Raw genomic sequence first — 14,180 nt, 5'->3', positions numbered from 1 at the left:
CCAGAACCTAGTGCTTTAGGGGGTGTCTTCTATATGTGTTGTGTGTGCCCTGCTATTGTGTCCTGGACACTGTTTCCTTCAGTAAAGTATCTGCAGAGGCTCTCTTTGCATGTTGTAGGCAGTGTTTTGTCCCAAGCCTGGATGCAGCATGTAGTTTTAAGTGTGAGCACTGGTCTGCTTAGGCAATGAGGACTCCTTCTTCTACTGCTTCCAGGACAGGACCAACCTGGGAAGCCACAAAATGCACATGGGCTGGGCATGCAATTTTAACGATGTGCTTTTGGGCATCTGTCAGCACCACTGGGACTGAGACCCTGCAAAATGTGCATTGGGGAAGAGGTGTTGGCAAGGTTTGTGCTAATCTTCTAGGAGAGGGGACTTGAGGTGCCAGGACAAGGGCAAAAGTGACTGCTGAGGGCAGATATGCTAAAACATTGGGGTGGTGTGGGGCAAAGCTTGGTATAAACAAGTTAGGTAGTGAATATTGGTGCCCTGCTCTTTTCCTTGGGTGGCTATGTGTTTATGCTGTGGGGTCGGGGAGAGAGATGGTACCTTCCAGCTCCTTTTTCTCCCTAGAGAAGTCCCTTAGTGAACCCTGTCCCTCGGGGTCATTCTTTGAGATTAGTAAATAACACTTCCTCTTATATGTCTCAGGTGTTTTTTTTTTTTTTCCAAATTGTTGCTTCTACACTGTATCTCCACAAGTTGTTTGTCATGCTGTTACTTTAAGGGTAGAGACTCAGCTTCCTGTCAATACCCCCACCTCAGCTTGTCCAGAACTAAACATGCTGATTTTTAAAATTCCAGTTTTAATTCCCACTAGTTGTAAGACCTCATGAAATTCAGCCCCTCTTGCTTCCAAAGCCAAATGTTATGGAATTTATCTTCCCTATGGGGGATCCTGGTGTGATAGTATATTTCTTTTCCCTCTCCATGCCTGAGGCTCCCTCTTCCCCATGGACAGCCATGGTTCATTAAACTCTTCACATTGTTTCCACCCTTCCTATCCTCTTTGACATGGGCTCTTCTCTACCTTTAGCTGTGGAGTTTGTTCTGCCAGTCTTCAGGTCATTTTCTGGGTTATTTATGTTTATGCGAATGTTATCTAATTGTATCAATGGGATTAGGTGAGTTTAGGGTCCTCTTACTCTACCATCTTCCCAGCATCTCCTCTGTTTCTTTATAACTTTATTAATATATCTCATGTCTTGTTTTCCTGGGACCTAGTGTTCAGATTTATGTATTCCTTGATGTCAGGATTTTTCTCTAATAATATCTTTAAATATTTTACTTTATTTGCTTTGTTCTTTTCCATTTCTCAGGAACATTAATTATGTGTTTGTGAACACTGTTTGATTTACATACTTATTATGTTCTTCTTACTAACTATTCCCTCTTGGGTGTACACCTCAGTATTTCTAAACCTGTTGTTCATGTTCTTGACAATATTTTTGGCAGATTGGCTTTTATTATTTCTACTTTTAATGTGGCTTTTACCTTTTATCATCTTATTTCTTCTTCTGTTTTATTCCCCCTACCTCTCCCACCCTTTATATTTTCTCTCTGGTTTTATTATATTTTTCTATCTTTCTTTTATTTCCTTTTGGCTGTTTCAATTTTGAGTTCAACACCCTTCACCCCCCAACTACTCTAAGATCTTAGAGAAATATTTAGTATTTGTTTATTTGATTAGCATTTATTTGGATTCTTAGGATAGCTATGCATCACTTGAATTTGTACTTTTTTATGTTTTGTTTTGTTCTCTTGTATCTTTGCACAGGTCTTATTTATACGTCTAACCTGATGTTGATTGGAGATATTTTTTTGAGGTTCAGCCCTACGAGAAGAACAATACCAGCTGAAGTCAACTAAGCCCAAGTGATTGTCTAAAGATATTTCTAAAGTTCTCAATTTCCTACTTTCCTCCTCAGCTTTGTCTTTGAGCAGTATCTTATCAATCTTTTTTGTGAGTGTCTCTTCCTCTCTGCAACCTCCTTTTATGAGCATGTCAATGGCTCAGCCCTAAGATATTCCTTCTATTTTTTTTTATTTTCTATAGGATATCGTCTAATTTAAGGAGTTTAAATAGTACAAATATATCACACAATATTGGCCATTTTCTGGAAGTATAGTCACATATATTCTAACATCATCTCAATATGTCCACACAAATGTCTAAAAAGCATTTCAAACTCAATGTTCCCATGACTCCTGCTTCTCTTGTTTCCTACTCTGGACTAAGCAGTTCTATCTTCAGTATAACCATCTCAGCAAATATGAACTTTGCCCTTCTAGTTGATCAGACCTGAAACTGCACAGCCATTTTTGATTCATCTCTTCCTATCACACTATATGGTCAGCCCATTAAAACAAACACACACACATACACACACACACACACACACACACACACACACAATACACTCAGATTCCAACCACATTATTACCATCTCCAATGTATAGTCATGTCCACCTGATTATTATAGTGGTTGCCTAACTTGCCTATCTGTAGACTGTTCTCTATTCAGCAGCCAATATAATTCTTTTAAAATAGAGGGAAGATCAAGCCTTGGCCAAGCGCATCCAGCAACTTCCCGTTTCATTCAGATAAACCCCCAAGATCTTAAGTTGGACTACAAAGTCCTCCATGTTTGAGCTTCCTCTCCATTACTGACCCCAATTAATGCTACACTGGCTCTCATGCTATCCCTTAAATGTCCCAAATTTTCCTCCTCTGGTCTTGCATTTCTAATTCCCAAACCACTCACCCAACAGATCTTTGCATTTCTCATCTCCTCACTGCCTTCAGGTTTCCCCAAATAAGGTCCCATTAGAATCTTGAATACCTTATATAAAATAAGAATGTTTTGCCACAAACAGTGGAAATCCATTTTCTCCTCCTTGTTTTATTTCTTTCTATAGCATTTATCACCATCATGTTTGTTTGTTTACCCTCTAATCTCCCTGCCCCCTAGAATGCATGTTCCATGAGGGCACTTTGTCCATTTCTTCACTTTCTTAATTCCTGTTTGCTGAATAGTCAATTAATCTTTTCAGCATTGTGCTTCCACTGATTTTGCATTGAAAAGGATATCAATGGGGAATCTTAAAGGGTCTTTGCAAGACATAGGGCTAGGTACAGTGATTTAGTGTTTCCTTTAGTGTTTCCTTTTCCATGTTTAGTAGTGGTATGATCAATCTCTCTCTCTCCCTCTCTCTCTGTCTCTTTATCTCTTTCTCTTTACTGATTTATCAAGTGTCCATGGAACAGGGCCTGTCTCTATGATATCTTCTTCTGTGTCACTTCCTCTCATTCACAGGTTAAGATACATACATATATTTCCTTGCTCTAACTGTGTAGAGGGTTTAGAAGTGATGATACTTCCCTGTCCAGCAATTGGCTAACCCATGACCTATTTCTTGATTTATAATACTATTCTCCAATAAAGAAAATCAAGATTACTTGGAGAAATCTCTGATTTTTTTAGTGAGGGCAGAAAATAAACAAGGTGAGCTTGGAGCATCTGCAGTGCTCAAAGTAAAGATGTGATGAAGAAAACTAAATGATAGGGGGTATGTCAAAGGGCTTTTTAATGCTGGAGGCTGGAACAATTTGAGAAGAAAAATAAATAGAACTGTATTTGATTATAACCCAATGTAAAAAAAAAATATCCATGAGTCCATACCTATATAAATAAATGAACAAGTAAATAAGTGCTGAAGAAGGGGAAATCTGCCATGAAAATTATTAAAATCATTTTTGTACATACTGTCACTTCAAGGAAGTAAAGCATAACTTCCTGCTTGATAAGTAGGTGCTGTGCTTAATAACTTGTTTTTTAAAGGTCTGTAAAATAGTGTGAACTGGAAGTAACTACAGTGAGGATATTTGGCACATTCTATCTTATCACCAAGTGATAAGTAATGTTCATAGCACTTACCTTAATGTGATGTGCTAAGAATGGTATCTTATCTCTATGGTCTTTCTTCCCAAACACTTAACTCTAATATAATCATGAAAAAGAAAAAACAATAAAAAACAAAAAACAAAAAACACCTAAGAAAGGTAAATTGAGAGACATTTTACAAAACGCCTGACTAGTACTCTCAAAACTGTCAAGTTTACTAAAAACAAAGGATGTCTGGGAAAATTTCACAGCCCAGAAAGGCTAAGGAGTTGTGATGATTAAATTTAACAAAGTATCCTGGATGAGATCCTTGAAGAGAAAAGATATGAAAAAAAATATGAAATCTTATTACTTTGAGTTTATTTAATAATAATAATATATCAATATTGCTTTTTTTTTTTACTTATGTACTACAGAAATGAAAGCGATATTAACAGAGGCTATGGAGGGTACAGGGACTCTTTACGTTGTCCTTGGAAATTTTATGTAAATTTAAAATTAGTTTTAAAAAAGTTTATTTAAATTATTAAGATAGCATAAATTAGAGGTAAGCAATCAAGTATATGTTAACTGGATTGAGATAAACATTTTTATAATTTATCCAGTCATGAAAAGCAGACTTAGTGTAGTGGAGGTATATAGTTTGTCTACTCATTATTTCCTATGGAAACCTGCCCTCTCCATTTCACTTAGTCCAGATAAGGATGTCAATCATTGTCTCTGGCCCTCCTTAGTAATAATTATGTAATCTACTCCTGACCAATTGGGGCAATTTATTCCTTTGTTTGTTGTGATTGCAAACTAATACCTTTTATTGAAGCTATCAAAGATGTAAGGTTTCAGGGCAAATGACTAATCTGAAATCTTTGGAAAGAGAGGCATTAGTAGGCATTTGCTTATTTAAGTATTGCTTACTTGAGCTAAATACACCAAACACTATACAATCATTTAAGACTATCAAGCCAGAAGTGTTTACCAAATTACTAAATACTAAGTACTAAATGGGGCAGCATGAAAATGTAAAGCCTGTGAGGACCATAGAGATAAGGGTTTTTCATCTTCTTGCAGGTTTTTATCCAAGAACGTCACCAGGGTTCCAAAAGGAAGATCAAGGCGAATCCTGAGAAAGTCTCTCCAGTGGTGCAACTTGTGGGAGGACAACAGTCCCCATTGCCCAAACTCTACCCACACATATTGTTGTGTTCCCTGTGAAATACTTTATTATGCAGGAAGAGAGCAGCAAGTACTATTGCATTAGGGAACTGTTGGAAACCTATTACATCTGTGAGAAGGGAACTGGAAAATAGCTCTTTACTTGCTAGGCTCAGCATTACATCTGGAGGGGCACAGAAACACTTATGAAGTTCACACCCGAAGAACTAGATTCACAAATTCTGCCTAAGATTGGATCTTAGTCAAAATACCAGATAACACCCACCATCCCCTGTTGCAACCACCAACACACTAACAAGCATTGAATAAAAACAATAGTGTAATCCATGTGGAAAAACTGTAACAGACAGATTATCTCTTGGCAGATTGAAAGGAAAGACCTGAATCCAAGTCACAAGTCACAAAGTTAAACAGGGAGAAAACTTTAAACACAGTTCAACTTCCTACCAGATAAGCAAAAACCCTCACCCTCACACTAAAGGCCTAGGAGAATGAAAGTCACGCTCATCTCTAAGCATACAAAACATTTACGTCAGTGTCTACTATTCTATACAACATATTCAGCTTTCAAATAATTTCAAGGCATGCAATAAACTAAGAGTAGCAGTCTGAACAGACAAAGCAATCATTAGAAAGAGAACCAGACATAAAAGAGGTGTTTAAAATAACCATTGAATATGTTAAAGGCTTTAATGAAGAAGGTAGACAACAAGCAAGGCTGATAGGTGATTTCAATGGATTAGTGGAAACTATTAGGAAGGGATCTAATGGAAATTCAGAAAAACAAAACAAAACAAAACAAAACTTAGTAGGGGAGTTTAAGCATGCTTTTGATGATCAATAGACTTATCACAGCCAAAGGAAAGAACCAGTGAGCTTGACAACAGTTGAACAGAAATTATCCAATCTGAAACACAAAGAAAAAAATACGTTAAAAATCAGAACAAAGAAACCAAGAGCTGTGGGACAATAACACACTAACATTTGCCATTTGCTGACTCTATATTCAAGCCAGCAAAAACACATGGAATATTCTAGTGCTTTACTCTAAATTCCCTTTTTGTAACTAGCTAGAAAAAAACTCTTGTTTTTAACAGGCTCATGTGACTAAGCAAGGCCCATCCAGATAATTTCCATATCTCAAGTTCAACTGTACCATATAAATAACATAACCTAATCATGGGAGCAAAATACATCACACTCTGTGGAAGAATATACAGAGGGTAGAAAACTTTGGAAATCATCTTATAATTCTCCCTATACAAGTGAAAAAAATCTAATCATGTTTGTCTAGGAAAAAAATATAAGAAACAAATAATATCATGAATGAAAGAGGGGTTAATATTATTTTATGATAAATGAATTAAGTGAACAATGCTATATCAATAATTCTACAACCTAGGTTAAATTAAAATATTCCTTGAGGGGCGCCTGGGTGGCTCAGTCAGTTAAGCGGCCGACTTCGGCTCAGGTCATGATATCGCGGTCCGTGAGTTCAAGCACCGTGTCGGGCTCTGTGCTGACAGCTCAGAGCCTGGAGCCTGTTTCAGATTCTGTGTCTCCCTCTCCCTGACCCTCCCCCGTTCATGCTTTGTCTCTCTCTGTCTCAAAAATAAATAAACGTTAAAAAATATTAAAAAAAATATTCCTTGAAAGACATAAACTACCAAAACTCATTCAAAAAGAAATAGTCTTTATAAACCTATATCTATTAAACTCTAAATACACAACTCTTTTTTTAATTTTATTTATTTATTTTGAGAAAGAAAAAGAAAGTGTGTGTGCACATATGTAGGAGTGAGTGGAGGAGGAGCAGAGAGACAGGGAGAGAGAGAATCCTAAACAGGCTCTGCAATGTCAGTGTAGAATCTGACATGGAGCTTGAACTCAAGAACCATGAGATCATGACTTGAGCTGAAATCGAGTCAGACACTTAATTGACTGAATCACCCAGGGGTCCCTAAATACACAACTGTGATCAGATAACTTTACTATCAAATTTTATCAAGCATCAAATCTTATCAAGCAACTATAGTACCAAGTACACAAACTTTTCCAGAATATAAAACAAAAAGGAGCATTTCCAAACTCATTCTATGATGAGTTACCAATAGCAAAACCAGACGTAAATATTACAAGAAAAGATAAAACTAATGAAGACAAATGTACCTTATTAATGTAGACACAAAACCGTCAACAAAATAAAAGCAAATTGAATCTAGCAAAATACACATATAAAATACATGTTGTGGTATGTAAGATTAATTCCAGGAATGAAAGGCTGGTTCATATTAAAAAATCAGTCAATGTAAGACTAAACAGGAAAAATTATTTGGTCATTCAGGTAATGTAGAAAAATAATTTGATGAAAGGAAACATCCATTTACGAGAAAACTCCCAGAACACTAAAACTACAAGGGAAATTCATTAATCTAGAAAGAGTATCTACAAAAAACAAAAACAAAAACAAAAACAAAAACAAAAACAAAAACAAAAACAAAAACATTGCTATTAACATCATTCTCTCTTATTGGATATGGGATAGGCTTAGTAACTCACTTCTAATTAGTAGAAAAATGAAAGGGATAAAATTGCAACTTTACAGTGGAATAATCTGGTATCTTAACAAAGTGATAAAGATTAATACCACCTGTAATAAGTAATGTTGATATCATGCAATCCCTCACGTTATATGATGAAAGTGTCTAATATGAGAAAACATCAGAAAAGCCTAAGTTGGGGATATTTTAAAAAATATTTCATCAGTGTAAAAAAAAGTGTCAAGGTTAGTTTGCTTTTCATAAAACAAATTGTCACAGATTGGAGGAGCCTAAGGAGATGTTAAAGCTAAACGCAGCATGATATCTTGGATTGGATCCTAGAACAGGAAAAGGACATTAATTAAAACATTCATGAAGTGCCAATAAAGGCTGTAACAAAGCTAATAGTTTTGGGGCTATGTAAATTTCTTCATTTTCCTAACTTTTCTTTAATTTTTTTAATGTTTATTAATTTTGGAGAGACAGAGAGAGAGTGTGAGCAGGGGAGGGGAAGAGAAAGAGGGAGACACAGAATCCAAAGCAGGCTACAGGCTCTGAGCTGTCAGCACAGAGCCCCACACAGGGCTTGAACTCACAAACCATGAGATCATGACCTGAGCTGAAGCTGGACACTTAACTGACTGAACCACCCAGGTGCCCTAGTTTTTCTAACTTTTCCATGGCTATATAAAACGTGAAATTACGAGAAAGTGAGCAAAAGGTAAATGAGAAGTTTCTGTATTATCTTTTCTACTTCTTTTGTAACTCTAAAACTTTTTAAAAAGAGAAATAAAAAACAACCCTGTCAACTTATAAGACTATTATCAGCAAAAGTATCTTCCAAGAATAAGGGAACAATAAACACTTTTTTTTTCTAGACATATAAAAGTGGAAACAATTCATCACTAGCACTTCCACACTACAAGAAATGTTAAAGGAAATCATTCACACATAAACCACCACCACCAACAACAACAACAACAGAATGGAAACATGGATCTACACAAATGAATAACCAGCCCCGTGAATGGTAACCACATAGATAAAGGGCCACGTTAGAAGTTCCATTTTGTATGATTTCATTTATATAGATAGCATTCCTGAAATGGCAAGATGGAAATGGAGAGCGTATTAGTGGTTGCCAGGGATTAAGGGGGGAAAGGAGGGAGAGAAACGAGCATGGCTTTTAAAGGACAACATGAGAGGTCCTCGTGGGGATGGAAATGTTTCATATCTTGACTGTATCACTAATCTGTGATACACTTTTTTCCCCCAAAAAACAGTACTATTGGTGTAATCCAGTAGAGTACATGAGATCTCTGTATTATTTATTATAATTCTATTTTAATCAATAATTATCTTTAAAAAGGGTAATGTAAAAACACCCTATTGATCAAATAATAAATCAAAATGTGAATTAGAAAGTATTTTTAGGGGCGCCTGGGTGGCTCAGTCGGTTCAGAGTCCGACTTTGGCTTAGGACATGATCTCATGGTTCATGAGTTTGAGCCCCACATTGGGTTCTGTGCTGACAGCTCAGAACCTGGAGCATGTTTCGGATTCTGTGTCTTCCTCTATCTCTGAGGGAGACATGCTCTGTCTCTCTGTCTCAAAAATAAATAAACGTTAAAATTTTCTTTTAAAAAAGTATTTTTAACTGAATGAAAATTACATTGAGTGTAAATGTTGAATGAAAATGAACTTTGTGAAAATCATCAATGATTCTGATTCAGACTCTATGCCAAATTTGATTAGTTTCAATTACCTAAGTTATCTTATTTTTATTAAAAATAAGTCATATGCTCTTCTTACCTTGAGCTTCATCCTTATTTTTAGAGTACTCTGCTACTGGTGATTGTGTCACCAGGTCTGTGCTAGGCTCTTGTTACTGGACACCTAAGATCAAGGTCCTCTCACATCAATCCCTTAGAATGTTTCAACATGAGAATGCAAGATTCATGGGTAATAAAACAAGTGTCGTCTTCTAATGTTGGCATTTTCTCAATACACTATGACAATTTATTCTCTTACTTGTAGACAATTCCATTATAGAAAATCAGAGCTAAAACTAAAAACTCCTACTTTCTCATCCCCAGGTGTTCAAAGGTGCTTTCACACTACCAATCAAGACAGAAATATGGGCACAGCTTCAAGTGTCTGAAGAAGTCAGATGAGGAGAGTTCACCTGGGATGTTTCAGAAACATATTTTACTTTGTATAAAGTCTGTTCAAATCTTGTGTTTTATATCTTTGGAATTTTTCACAGTTGATGGAATTACTTCAGATTTAGTGTCAAGGATGAATTGTCAGTGAGGAAGCCTGATTTAAATAGACTGCAGAAGAATGAGCCTCTTTAGGGGTATAATTCATTTACATCTGTGATGAGGGTTTAAAATGGTTGTGAGGTGACTGATTTGGGGACTCTAAAAAGAAACCTCAAGGACTGCCTCATGATCAGTCCATAACTGTCTTCAGGGAATATTTCAGGAGATTTGTGAAGCTTGCTTTGGAAAAGAAAATCTCTGTCCCTGGCACATTATTGTGGTTGAAGTCTGCATTCTTTAGGGACAAACATGCTGGTCTGTTTTTACCACTTCTGTCAACATTTGGAAACAGGTGTTGATTCTTATTCTGATGATACAGTTACTCAAGGCTAAATCTAAGGTCATTTTTATCTTTTAATTCTCCCTTATATAAGGTGCTTGGGTTCATTTTTTTATAGTAAATACAGATGATGCCTGAAAATTACCAAAAATAATAGACACTTGGTTATATTATTAATATAGTTAATCCTACTGTGGCACCAAACTCTGTAGGTTTTGTACTCCACTATGTTAACTTTACATAACAAGTGAACATATACCAAAATAAAAATAAATGAGATCAGAGAGTAGGCTGGACATATTTTTAGGATTTTGAATTGACATATTGGACTTAGCATAGAAAATGCCTCCAGAACAGGCAGATTTTAGGGAGTGGGAATTTAAGGAATTCCTTTAATTAACAAGACATAGTTATGCTATATCTGTACTGGCCTTGGGCCTCTGTCTACAGAGCTATCCATTGTCTCTCCTCTGTCCCATTCTGTATCTCATGGAGACTGGCAACTGTAGCTATTTCCCCAGCTTCTGGGTAAATGGGTACTAATGGGAAATGTACCTGGCAGAATGGAGAATGGGAGAAACCAGGGTATTTTTCCCTCTCCCTGGTTGTCTTAGGCCATTTCTCGAGGACATGGAACCTATAAGGTTCTATGAGGCCACTCTTAACTGGGCTTCTATGAGGCTATTCTGAGCACTCCTTCCTTTGTCCCACTAACTTGAGAGAGTAGAGTATTCCATTTTTGCTAATCTCTGGGTTGTCTCATATCCCCTGGTTGCCTTATCTGCCTTTCAATCACTTGTCTAACCAATTCCCTGCATTCAATTCCCTCAGCTGTCTCCTAGTCACTCTCTGACAAGCTTTTGTCAGTTGATATATAAAGTATATTTTCCATAGAGAGAGACATATATTTCTTCTACAAGTTCATCTGTTTTTGTTCTTCCTCCACATACCAGCCCCTCTTTTAGTGGCACTGTGCTCCTTCTAACAGCCTGGCTACCCAGAATCACCCTTTCCACCATGTTAAAGGCAGCCCTTGCTTGGTGAGTACCTGCTTGTTCTTTCACCTCAGTTTGAAGATCACCTTCCTGACCACTGAAGTGAAGTCAGGCTCCCCAGTTAGCATCTTATAGAGAATTTTGCCCATGTATTCTCCTTAACTTATGACAGTCGTGATTTCATACTTTCGGTGACATTATTGATTAATTTCTATCTTCCCTACTGACTATTAACTCAATAAGAACTAGGCCTTTGTTTCCTTCACTCACAATTTTATTCTAATGCCTAGCAAGAGGCATTACTCAGAAGAGATGATTACTAATCACATCAGTCAATAAATAAATGGAAATCCAATTACCATGTTAGACTATAGCCAAATGGATGAGTAGGTTAAGAAAAATATTGCCCTCATATGAATAGCTGTGGACTCTGGTCCTCCCTTGTCCTACTCACTCTTTTGGTAATATTCTCAGTGCCTACCTATTTTCTGATGTGCTTTGTAGACTCAAATGCAATAGTTCGTTCTCTGTGCTTATCAGAATTGCTGGTATATTTTCTTATTCATCATCAGAAGTCTTATTTTTTAAATAAGCAGAGTAGCATATTTAAGAGCACAGCCATAACAATTTTATTACCTGGATTTTGACTAGGTGTTCCATCTCTTTGTGTCTCCATTTTTCTCACATGCAAACTGGTAATAATAATGGTATCTATATCTCCTATGGTCATTGGGAACATTAAATAAGTTAATAAACATAAAGCCCTTAAAACAGGGCCCAGCAGAAGGAAGCTGTGAGCACATGTCAACTGTGTTTTTAAACTATGCTGGTGTTGTCACCTTTGATGTTTTTCAGAATAGGGACCAAGTAAAATTCATATTTGTATCTAATTACTTCAAAAAGGATTACAGGCTTAATTGCTGCTAATGCTCACTGCTTATCAATATTATTAGAAGCCTGTTTCTTACATGGAAATAAGCATTTCCATTAAAACAAAGCTTTTTATCAAAAAGGAGTTGGTTTTTGAAAACAAATGTAAGACTAATCCTCAGATTGGTGTTGAACTTTTTTTTTTTTTTTAATGACTTGTGCCTCTCATCAGTGATTGGGTTTTTTATAGTCAGGAATATGGCTCTAGATTTATTGCTACTGTTTCAATACCGGAAGGTGTGAGTGGAAAAACATGCATTAGAAAGTCACTCTCCCTTGTGTACTGTATCTTATCTCCTGAGACTTTTTCTTGGGAATGTTTTGACTGAGACCAATTAGTGCTTAGAATGCAGCCAGTTCTCAAATCTGTGTTTCCAATATTCTAGAATTAGTCTTAAGTCTAATCAAATCAAATCGTAAAAATCGTAAGAAGTGTAATAATGTGCAAATATAAATATGAAAAAAGCATATCTTAACCATATAAAGTTAGTTATTTTGGGATGGTGAAGGCATTGTGCTTAGTACTACTATAATTGACCAGGTTTGTTTGATAAGAAATTCCTAATGGGCAGATATACTTTTCCTAAATTATTATCAAGAGCTAGAATAAGCCCAATTATAACTCCAAAAGGTAAATACTTCTCATATGAGTGAGTAGACATGCCATGTAGATGGACTAGTTATAATTCACAGTGATTACCATGAGTGAGTTTTTTATAATAATTAACATAAAGCTGCTATCTTTCTGATATGGTTTATGCTTCCAAGGGAAAAGCATTGCATTGCCCTCAGATTTCTCCCAAACAACTGTCATGGACAGAAGACAATAGAACAATGTTTACAAAGATCTCAGGGAAAGAAACTGACTTAGCTAAGACACAATTAATATAGGCAAGAGCAAACATTCTTAAACATAAAATAAGTCAGAGGATACAGCAATCATGGGTCTTTAATGAAAAAAAAAATAACTTAAAAATAAAATCCACCCCATTAAGTATTGGCTCAAATTAAGAATTCAGGGAAAAGGCCAACTTCCTTTTTGAGTCTTTTGGGCCTCAACAGTTTTCGGCCTTCATGCCAAAGCAGCACATCTTGGTGCCACTCCTTCTGAAACCCTTACTACGTATAATTGAAATCAGTGGAAAAACAATATCTCCCTTTCCCTTCCAAATAGGTGTTAGGTGTCCTCCTAACATTTTCAGGGCCCAGGTAAGATTACAAGTAGAGACCTTTATTATATACATTTAGAGTTTTAAAAAAGCATAAACCAACTTAGTAAAGTAATAAAATATGTTTTTAGCCTCTCTATCCTCCTAAGTTGATAATTAGACTTTATTATGACCTAGTAGTCTAGGTTCAAATATGAAATTCCTGGATCCTTGGGATTCCATCCTGGAACATGGAACTGTAAGGAAAGTAAGTTGTGGTTACTGGTCCCAAGCCTGAAGTTTCTTCCTTCTCTCCCTACCTTTAGATCCATCCCACAGCCCAATATATATGGTCAAGCTATCCTGCACATAAAAGTTTCTTACATATGCAATAAACATTGTTAGTTTGGCCACCCCTCAGGTAAGCAAATGCAACAAAATGGTAACAATTGGTGAATCTAGGTGCAGAACATACAGGTGTTCATTGAATTATTCTTGCTATTTTTCTTTTTTTTAATTTTTTTAACGTTTTATTTATTTTTGAGACAGGAAGAGACAGAGCATGAACAGGGGAGGGTCAGAGAGAGGGAGACACAGAATCTGAAACAGGCTCCAGGCTCTGAGCTGTCAGCACAGAGCCCGACGCAGGGCTCGAACTCACGGACCGCTAGATCATGACCTGAGCCGAAGTCAGCCACTTAACCGACTGAGCCACCCAGGTGCCCCTATTCTTGCTATTTTTCTAAAGGTTTTAAGACACCAATAAAAAAGGAAAATTATAGGCTAATATCCTTGATGACCATGAATACAAAAATTCTCAACAAGTTACTAGCAAATCAAATTCAACATGTTGAAAAAAAAAAAACAAATTCAACATGTTGA

General features: G+C 36.4%; 1 protein-coding gene across 4 annotated transcripts in view; it reads right to left on the bottom strand.

The window, feature by feature from the left end:
• Nucleotides 1–14,180, bottom strand: part of GABRG3 (gamma-aminobutyric acid type A receptor subunit gamma3) — a 732,437-nt gene that overhangs the window by 41,726 nt on the left and 676,531 nt on the right. The window contains exon 7 of one of the 4 annotated variants that reach the window (XM_058736910.1): nt 5,593–5,988. The exons of the other annotated variants lie outside the window; for them this stretch is intronic. Within the exon in view, the coding sequence (XP_058592893.1) occupies nt 5,900–5,988 (89 nt within the window). The 3' untranslated portion in view covers nt 5,593–5,899. Of the gene's footprint in view, nt 1–5,592; nt 5,989–14,180 lie in introns of those variants that run through there. 4 annotated transcript variants of the gene reach the window in all.

The sequence above is a fragment of the Neofelis nebulosa genome, chromosome 7 (assembly GCF_028018385.1).
Source record: "Neofelis nebulosa isolate mNeoNeb1 chromosome 7, mNeoNeb1.pri, whole genome shotgun sequence".
NCBI classification, from domain to species: Eukaryota; Metazoa; Chordata; class Mammalia; order Carnivora; family Felidae; genus Neofelis; species Neofelis nebulosa.
The sequence above is the reverse complement of the archived record's forward strand: the minus strand, read 5'-3'. Positions and strand labels throughout refer to the sequence as shown.